General features: G+C 35.2%; 3 protein-coding genes across 3 annotated transcripts; 2 read left to right on the top strand and 1 right to left on the bottom strand.

Moving 5' to 3' along the window:
* Window positions 1-1,156: 1,156 nt before the first annotated feature.
* Window positions 1,157-2,287, bottom strand: HELRODRAFT_175098 (hypothetical protein; the record flags this gene model as incomplete). Its single annotated transcript, XM_009022535.1, has 2 exons — window positions 1,157-1,352; window positions 1,899-2,287. 2 exons carry the CDS (start codon window positions 2,285-2,287, stop codon window positions 1,157-1,159), a joined length of 585 nt encoding a protein of 194 aa, XP_009020783.1.
* Window positions 2,288-8,507: 6,220 nt separating this feature from the next.
* Window positions 8,508-9,587, top strand: HELRODRAFT_175097 (hypothetical protein; the record flags this gene model as incomplete). Its single annotated transcript, XM_009022534.1, has 3 exons — window positions 8,508-9,046; window positions 9,097-9,288; window positions 9,446-9,587. 3 exons carry the CDS (start codon window positions 8,508-8,510, stop codon window positions 9,585-9,587), a joined length of 873 nt encoding a protein of 290 aa, XP_009020782.1.
* A 337-nt stretch (window positions 9,588-9,924) lies between these two features.
* HELRODRAFT_147159 (hypothetical protein) lies at window positions 9,925-10,104 on the top strand (the record flags this gene model as incomplete). Its single annotated transcript, XM_009022533.1, has 1 exon — window positions 9,925-10,104. A coding segment is annotated over one exon (180 nt), but the record flags the coding sequence as incomplete, so codon positions are not given.
* Between the last annotated feature and the right edge of the window lie 714 nt (window positions 10,105-10,818).

Here is a 10,818-nt window from a genome sequence, read left to right as displayed (position 1 = left end):
GGTTTTATGTGCGTCTGTGTGCGCTGAGTGTTGATTGTGTGTATTTTCGGTTATTTATAAAAGTGTGTTCTTCTAAAGATTTTTTCTTATAAATTATGTCAATGACCTAAAATTTAGGCCACAATATCTTCATATCGCCATCCTCATCTTCATATTAACTATTATCATAACCCTTGTTATCATCATCACCACCAAAAACGACATCATCATCATCGTCGTCAGCATCATCATCATCATCGCCATGGCCATCGTGAATGGACAACCTGGCAATCAATAACAATTTCAATAACATATCTCACTCATACGATTATAAATAATGAATAACACGCTCCTAACATTTCAACACACACACACGCACACGCATACACGCACGCATGCACACAAACACACACACACGCGCACATACATATATAATTACATAAATACATATAACTTAAGCATAAATATTCACTTGAACATTAATACGCATACACCAGCATATGCACTCATTTAAATACACGTAAGACAAACGCATACACAAGCATTTGTCTATATATACAAACATCCAAATATATAACAATCGAAACAAGGTAATTTCAAAAATAAAAACTACATCACCAACAACAACAAAAAACCATTGCTACTTTTACAACATCGGCATCAACAAAACAAAATCAACATTAGTTGAACAAACTAACAAAACAACAATACCATCAACAACATCTTTACACATACAGCCAAAAAACAACAACAGCAACCAACAAACAACCAAAGCAACAACAACAAAATAATAACAACAACAACAACAATAGCAACAAACAACAACACAATGCACATCTCAAGAACGCCCAACAAAACCATCTATCATATCAGCAACAAGTAAGGATGCGATCAGCGTGAATATAATTGAAATGTATCACCATAGGCCGACCACTATACAAATATAATCTCTTACATACATACAAGCATACATACATGCATACATACATACATTCATTCATTCATACATACATACATACATAGTTAAACATTAAAAAATGCGAACTTCACTGCCAAAGTTTATTTCAGGTGCCACATGCGCTGGCTGAAATACCCAGAGAAATACTCAGTTCTGATGCACCAGAGTTGGTGCATCAGAACTGAGTTTTTTAGGCACACCCTTGGTCGAAGGCGATTATCAAATAAAGTTTTTTGACCAAAAGCTCTCTGAGCTTGAATTCGCCCTGGGCCGTGTTTCCTGTCTTTCGGACCATGATGCCTTGACTGTTATCCGCAATGCCCTCAGTTCGCCCAAATTGATGTACTTCTTGCGTACATCTAAACACATTGACCCTTCTAAATTGGGCGAATTTGACGGAGCCCTGCGCACCGCCCTGTCGTCGATTTGCAATGTTCAAGTGACCGACAGTGGTTGGTCCCAGGCTCGGCTGCCGGTGCGATTTGGTGGGCTGGGGTTGCTTAGCGTGGTTCAGCTGGCTCCCGTTGTTTATAATTCTTCTGCCGCTGCCACTCTCGACCTACAGTCTTCCCTGCTCCACCGGTTTTTTCGTTGCCGCGATATTCTTCTCCCAGCGTCCGCCCCGGGGGACCGTACGCACGTCCCAATTTTGAACGAAGAATATAAAAAAATCTTTCAAAATTTGTTGTCTTCATGCGGCGACGACTTTTCCACCGCTCGTTTGTTGGCCATGTCCAGCGTTGCCAGCTGTGGGTGGTTGAGATCGTGGCCCAACACCTCTATGGGCACCAGGCTTGACGACGAGTCTGTGAGATTTGCCATTGGCTTCAGACTTGGCCTGGTCATTCAGAATAAATACACGTGCCGATGTGGCGCTGGGGCGGACGAGTTTGGGCACCACGGTTTGGTTTGTCGCCTGGGTGTGGGCTGTCAACTACGTCACTCAGCGCTAAACGATTACATTTGTTGGCTCTTCTCCAAGGCTTCAATGCCGGTTCTCAAGGAACCATCCGGCATTTCTGCGCATGACGGTAGGCGACCGGACGGATGCACACTAATACCTTGGAGAGCCGGCAGATGTTTGGCGTGGGATGTTACGGTCCCTGGCACCCTCGCCGAACGATACGTAAACCTGACAAGTAAAGAATGCGGTTTGGCCGCGGCCAGGGCAGCGGACGAGAAAATGAAAAAATATGGGAACGCCCTCCCCTCGATGGAATTCTTGCCAATATGCATCGAGGTTCTTGGCCCGATGGACCCCAACACCCTTAAATTTCTTAAGAAAATATGCAAAATGATCAGTGTCAAATCAGGCGACAGCAGGGAACTGTTTTTTGCAACCAACCCCATTTCGTGCTTGTTGCAGCGGTTCCTGCGTGTCTGTGTGCTTGAAAATATCCAACTGAATGCCGACATGTGCAATTAACGACAAATCAAAGTGTTAATCCATTTGTTACTTGATGTTTGACGGTTCAGTGTCACTCATCATGTTTTGGTTTTAACATACATACATACATACATACATACATACATACATACATACATACATACATACATACATACATACATACATACATACATACATACATACATACATACATACATACATACATACATACATACATTCATACATACATATATACATACATAAATGCAGGCATGCATACACACACATACACACACAGACTAACAGACATACAACAAATACAAACAACAAGCACGCACACATGCTTATATACATATGTATATGCATATGTACATACTATATACATACACAAAGACTCATATATATATATATATATATATATATATAGATACACGAATATACATACATATATAAACACATGTACAAACATATCAACACAAACATTCACAAACACATTTTTATATAAACATACACACACACATATACATAGAAACATTCAAAATATACAAACGTACATCCAAGATACAATTTTTTATAAGACAACCAACAATATATTAGGTACCAAGATGTTGCCAACACGGACATACAATCACAAAATGTGACAAAAATTAATAAGAACATTTATGATATATGTTGTTGCCTAATAAAGTCGATGGTGAAGATGGCAATGATGATGAAAAAGATGATGATGATGATGTTGATGAAGAAGATGATGATGATAATTTATCAAATCAGTGGCTATTATATATCCAGAATGAACCTAAAATTTAGTTACAAAACTTTGCGTCTTGTTTGCAATAATTTACGCATATATCTTCCGAGTTTAAATTGTATGTGTCTGTTGTATATGTACAATGATATACGCATATATGTGTGCGTGTGTATCTTTGCGTATATTTGCATTTGTGTGTGTGTGCACGTATATGTACGTGTTTATACATTTGTATGTACAAACCTGTGTAGGTACATTATGAAAAGCATAAATATCCATCAGTAACGTACTAAACAAACATCAGCATGTATGTAAATACAATGTATGTAAATACATTACGCAATGTATGTAAATACATTGCGTACACACACACATACAGGCAGATACGCGTGTGTTCGTGCGTGTAAGTTGCGCCGTAATTTTAAAAAATCAATGCTTGTTTTAATGCATTTGTCGGTATAAATAGATACGTTAGATGCATCTAAGTTAAATTTGGAAAAAAATGCCATTAATTTGAAGAGTGTTTTATTTTTTATCTGTATGAACGCAAAACAATATATTGTTCGGAATTTGATCTGGTATTTTTTTGTTTACATAAATTTGTATCAACTTTTTCTCTATTACTCTTGCAATTTAAAAAATATATTTGTATTCATTTAAACATTGCAACATGCACGTACGTACATACATCTGACCATGTGATTTATGCCTCTCCTCTATACAAGCAATATGCTTCTAAACATGGATATATGTTTGTATGTATGCGTGCATGTACGTACATGTTTGTGTACATACTTCTATATATATATATATATATATATATATGTATGTATATATATATATATATATATATATGTAGATACGTTTAAAAGTATACATGTATATTTGCACGTATAAATCTGTATAAATGTATGTATGTTTAAATTTGTACATCTATGTGCTGTGCAAAGCAGATAGACCAAGAGACAACAAACAAATAAGCGAAGGTGTACGAATGTAACCGCGAAAAAACTCGTCATTCACACTTAAATGTTGTATAAACTAAGCATATCCTTTCGTTGGAATCTCTTCGATTGTGTTAATTTAATAATAATAATGATAAATATAAACTTTTTCTCGTCACTTCTTATAGGTACACAACATTACACTCATAAACACACGATGACGTTGATGATGAAACGGAAGATAGTAATTATGATGATGATAATGTTGTCGACAATGATGATGATAATGTTGGTGACAATGATGATGATGAAGTTGATAATGGTTAATGATGATGACAAGGATGACGATAACAAAAGAGGAGGATGGTAACTAAAACGACGGTGACGGCAGCGAGGTAGTGTATTACAAGTACCATGGTGACGATCAAAACAGAGATAATGACGACGATGAGATGTAGATGATGATAATGAAATTAACATTTTAGTCAATTAATTGGATCGCCGGTTGGTTGCCGGCTGGCCAGACCTTCATTAACTGATCGTATGTACGCATTGATGGCTGAGTGGTGGTGATGATGACGATGATGAGGAAAATGACGACTACGATGATGATGATGATGGTGAGGATGATGATGATGTTGATGAAAATGATGATGATGACGATGGTGATGATGTTGATGGTGACGATGGTGATTAGAATGACGATGATGGCAATCATGATGACAAAGATGATGATGAGGATGATGGTTTGAAGAGAAAAGTTAGTAGTTCAAAATCTGGACAAAAATTGCTGACAAACATAAGAAATGATGGTAAAACCAGAGACAACTAAAATGATGACGATGGTAATGGAATTATGGCAGAGCCATTTTCTACTCACTAGCTTCAACATTAATGTCAATACTGTCTTTCCACTGTACAAGAGGCATTTATTTAATTTAGTTTAGCATTTGATTGCATTTTAATTCAACACATTGAAAACAAGATAAAGTCAATTCATTCATCTTCACCATGTTGTTTCAAATAAATTTACAGTGAAACATTCTATAACGATTAAAAAGAATCAGAAATAGTAAAAAAAATATAATGAATTCGATAAATTCAATAACACAGTTATAAAAAATTTCATAATATGTTGAATTTAACCAAATGTTAAATCCACCAAATGTTAAATCCACCAAATGTTAAATCCACCAAATGTTAAATCCACCAAATGTTAAATCCACCAAATGTTAAATCCACCAAATGTTAAATCCACCAAATGGTAATTCCACCAAAAAACGATTAAACAAGGGGTTGGATCCGTGATGAGCATGTGAAGCTTCAAATGCTCTCCTCGCTCTCAAGCATCACCATCCTCCTTATAAATTATTCAACTTTAATTTAGTTGCAGATGGAAAATGAAAATAGAACTTTAAAGAATTCATAGTTACATTTCTATGTACACACACACACACACACACACACACACACACACACACACACACACACACACACACACATATATATATATATATATATATATATATATATATATATATATATACATATATATATATATATATACATATATATTGTAAATTTGCGCATACAGTTGTAAAGATGATTACACAAAATTTATTTATTTCCTGTTGAATTAGCTAGGACAAAAAGTTGAAAAAAAAATACGTTGTTTAGTGTCCAAGGAAGATTTTTGTTCAAGCCATGCGTACAATGCGACATATGTGTTGTGTGTATCTAAACGTACCTACCTGAAAAAAAATGCGTACCCACATGAGCGCACGTGCGTTAGCAAAAGTAAACTCGCAATCTTTTGTAAATCCACGCATCAATTTCACGCACATAGTAGCACACACATACACATGTACATTAAAGGTTTCAACAATTTAACAGAATCTTTCGATTTTGAATTGCTTTTAAAAAATATGAAAACTGGTGTTACAATATCCATGATAATAATTTCATTATGTAAATAGGTTTCTCCTTATTATTGCACACGTTTGTACATCCAAGTAAAAATGCACGTACGACTGTACTGTGTACATACACCTTAGGTTAATGCATGAATACATAAGCAGACAAACACGCATCCATACATGCATATACGACCAAACCATCAATACAAACACACATTCACGCATGCTTATGCGAACATGCATGCATACATTCATGTATTTTAAGTAGAACACACAAGATGTCAAACCTAATTTAGGTGTGCCTGGGGTCTCCTCTTGTTAAAATGTGATTATTTTTTTTCTTAAATGTTTTTTCTCGAGAGTTTAATTTTTAGTTATTTTATTTTTTATTGCGAATTCTTTTTTTTGTTTTTCTATTATTATCCAATAAATTTTTATTATATTTTTCCCATAGATTTTGTTTTTTAATCTTATTTCAATTTGTAATTTGCGAGCTTCGTATGCGTTCACCCTTCTCTTATTAAATGAGTGTTTGCACAAATGCGAGTAGCGTGTGGGTGTATGTATGCGTGTGTGCACGTGCCTGTGTATGCATGTATGTGTTTGCGTGTATGTGTTTGTAGGTGCATTTGCATTGCGTACGGGTGCCCTCTTCATTATTTTTGTGTTTGAATGGCTTCAAATGCATGTAATTATGTTGGTGTGAGTCGAATTACTATCAACGTTAATATTTGCGTGTGTGTTTGTGATAATATTTTTGTTTGGTTTCTTCAACCACTCTCTATGTAATCATATACATGTTTTTATGTGCAAGTTTGTGCTTGTAGATGTAAATGTGAATTATTTTATTCTTCGAGTATCATTAAGTACTGTTTTGTTAAATGTTTTGGGTAATAATCAAGGAAAATGTATGTGCGTGTATGTAGCAGGAAATGTGTGTTTGTCGTTTAATATGAAAACTTATGTGTATATGTATTCATGAATGTGTATATGTACCTATCAATGTATGCTTGTGTGTGCTTGCAAACGTTATGTGTTTGCTCGTAAGCGTATGTGTAAATACATGTGTAAGTATTTGTAGATTTGTATGTTTATTCGTAATTGTATGGTGAATACTTGTGTATATATGTGTTTGTGTGTGTGTGCTTGCATACGTACGTAACATATGTATCAGTGCTTGTTTTTCTTAATGGAGTTATTGTGTATCATTTAAGTTGTTTCCGGGAGATACAGACGTTTAATTACGAAGGCGCAGCTATTAAACGTCAGCGTGGCGTCATCATTTTCATGACGTCATCATCGTCGTCGTAATTTTTTCAATCATGCCATCATCATCATCATCCTTTTAGTAGTCTTTGTTGTTATCATATTGTCATCATCTTTCGTTATCATATCGTCGTCATCATTTTCAACATCTTCATCATCATCACCATCTTTGACATCATCATCACCATCATATTTAACATCATCATCATCATCATCATCATCTTTAAAATCATCATTATCACCATCATATTTAACATCATCATCTTTAAACCATCATCACCACTTTAACATCATCATCATCACCGACCACGCATGCACCTGGTCTCAACATGATACATGTGTATCTGATTCCTTAGGCACGGACTCGCTATTATTACGCCATGGATTTTATAGCATTGTTGTTAATATTTATTTAATTATTATATTATTATTATTTGAGGTTTTTGTTGTCGTTACTGTTATTAGTGTTAAAATTGTTATTATTATTATTATTATTATTATATCTATTAAGATTTTTATTTCAGATTATTGTTATTATGTCATTGTCACCATTGTAGCTGTTGTTTTTATTGTTGTTGTTGCTTATGTGTTTTTTCTTTGTTTTTTTGTGTGCGGTTGTGGTTTTTCAAAATCATTACTTTCAGTCGCAAGCAACATGACGTCGATAACGACGACGATGGCGTCAATTCTTTCGAATATCAAGTCACATGACTATGGTGCTGCTGCCGATGATGAGAAAGATGATAGCGATGATGATGACGAAGACGAGAATGGTGATGACGTTACCATTTTGTTTAAATTTTGTGTCACACTTTTGTTCTAACTGACACTTCACAAGTTCTACAATCTAATTAAGCTGGTCAAATGTGATTACAGAGAATGGATTTATTACTACGAAAAAATTTACATAACTTGTTCTGTATTTTTTATTCAATCACTCAGTACAAATAATTTTACAAACTTTATTAATTTATTGACTTAATAATCTTTGATTGGTTGGTTGCAAATGAATACTTTCATTCACTTTGTTTGATTTACTAAAGTGCAGTTAAGAGACACGCCAAAAAAGACTTGTTCAAAGTTATAATCTAGCCAAATAATAATGAGGTTGTATAATAATTATTAACTTTGCTTTTATGACCTGTTGAATTTTCCATCCATTAAGAACAACATTTTCGTATAAATAGCCGAGCTAATGATGGATTTAATCGAATCTGTCCACATTCACGTTTATCGTTTAATCTATCGGATTAAATTATTAATCAGCCAATTTTTAATACTACTACTACAACATCAACAATCAAATATGCATAGGACATCAACCGGATGGAAAAGCATGAATTCTCCGTCTCCAAACACGAAAGACAACATCGACAGGCAGGCAGATTGCGTCGCTCGTAATGGTCCAGAGTTTGAGGAGGTCGTGAAGAGAAGGAACAAAAAATTTGATTTTTTGCAGCCACATCATCGCCACCACGCTTACTATGTTTCGAGGAAAAAAATGTTTATTGATAAAATGCAGGAAACAAAAACTGCTGAAAACAATAAAATCGAAATTGCAAAATACAATTTCACCATAAAATCAGCCAGCAATCTAACTAAGCCTCCTTCGTGGGTTGATGATGACAAGAATGGTGACGAAAGACGAAAATTGGTGTTACTTACACCTCCAAGCAAAAGTGTTCCTGAAAACACAAAAATATGTGGAACAAAAATAGAAATGAAAAAAGTTCCACCTCCACGTTCACCTTCCAGATCGAGATCAAGTAGCTCATCTACAAACACTTCACCTTCCAGGTCAAGATATTCTTCATCTTCTAGATCAAGATCAAGATCAAGCAGAAGGTTGAAAAAAAATCCTATTCAAGATCCAGATCAAATAAAAAATGTAGAAGAAAGTCTCGTCATAGGTCAAGGTCGTGTACAAAATCTAGAAGAAACTCAAGTTCTAGATTAAGGTCCAAGTCACAGAACAGAGCCAGAAAAAGATCCAGATCTAGAAGTTCTGAAAAAAATGGATCAAGAAAAAAATTCAAACGCTCTTCATCTGACAAGAGATCGCCATCCCCAAAACGACACAGATCAAGGTACAGAAGTAATTATTATCGCCATAATCGTCGCTATTAACAGATTATATGGATAACGAAAAATTGTAATTTTTCATTTTATTTCTTTAATCAATCTTGTACTTTTGGCATATTTTTAAAATTTTTTGTAAAAAAAAGATTGAAAAAAATCATCTAGATCGAGAAGATCTTCAAAAACTCAATCAAGATCGAATAGAAAATTGAAAAGAAGATCCTACGTTCCAGATCTTGGTCCAAGTTATGGACCCCTTCAAGTCGTGGCTGGTCAAACAGAGCTAGAATACGATAGAGATTTATGATTTTTCAAAAAAAAAATGAATCATTAAAAAAGTGGAGACGTTCATTATCTGACCATAGATCGTCAACACCATAACGACACTGACCAAATTACAGATATAATTAACATCACCATAACCGACGTTGTTAACGGGTCATACATGCCAAATTGAAGAATGGACGACGATTTTATAATTTTTGTTCTTCGTTGCCCTGCTTTTTAATTACTAACAATTCTTTCGTGAAAAAATAAAACGTTGTTTTCATTCGTGTCATTTTGGGTATCGATACTTTTACTAAAATCCAAGTCTAAAAATGCCGAGACGAAACAAGAATTTGTTCAAAAACGCACCAGTGAAAGATGATTTTGATGATTTGTGCGTTGTTGGCTACCAGTGCAATATTTTCCGAGACGACGAGAAAGCAGTTTACATTGATGAAAATCGCCATTTGATTTCCTGGATGGGAGATGAGAGCATTCTGATTGACAGATACGAGAGACGTGGTCATCTCACCGAACTCGATGCGGAAAGATTAAATGAAAGAATTTACGGTTTGTGCACTGCAGTCTCATATGATTACGGCGAAAGCACAAGTGAACAGCAGAGAAGTAATGAAAAACAAACAAATGATGAAAAATTGAGTGAATCAGAAACGGAAATAACGGATCCTTACATTGCCCATCCGTCCTATACTGTCTCCCTGATGGTATACCTCTCCCACGCAGCATGAAAACTCACATCATTATCGAAAAAACGGCTTTATTTATTGGCCAGCAAGGAAACCAAATGGAAATTCTGATGCGAACTAAACAAAAGAATAATTCAAAGTTTGATTTTCTGGATCCAAGCAACGAACTCAATAAATATTACAAACACATGCTCAACGCTATTAAAAGCAAGCAGTATGTACCCCAAGCAAAAGAACAAATCTCGCCACCTTGTGAGCCATCACAACAACAGGTAGACACGCCAATAAACTAAAGATTTCTTGGATTCAGTGACATCAAAGCTACCTCCAGGTCAAATTGCCAACACTTCATATGCTCGTTTGATCATCAATCTTAAAAATCACACTCGACAACATCAACAAATGGAACAGAAACTACAAACGCAAAATAATAACATAACGAAAACATATAGTAATATGACAGTTCCAATGAACCAACAGAAGTCAATCGAACCACCACAACCTTCATCACTCTGGTCGAACAGAGCTAGGAAGAGATCAAGGTCTAAAAGTTCGGAAAAAATG

The sequence above is a fragment of the Helobdella robusta genome, assembly GCF_000326865.2.
Source record: "Helobdella robusta unplaced genomic scaffold HELROscaffold_32, whole genome shotgun sequence".
Lineage (NCBI taxonomy): Eukaryota > Metazoa > Annelida > Clitellata > Rhynchobdellida > Glossiphoniidae > Helobdella > Helobdella robusta.
The sequence above is the reverse complement of the archived record's forward strand: the minus strand, read 5'-3'. Positions and strand labels throughout refer to the sequence as shown.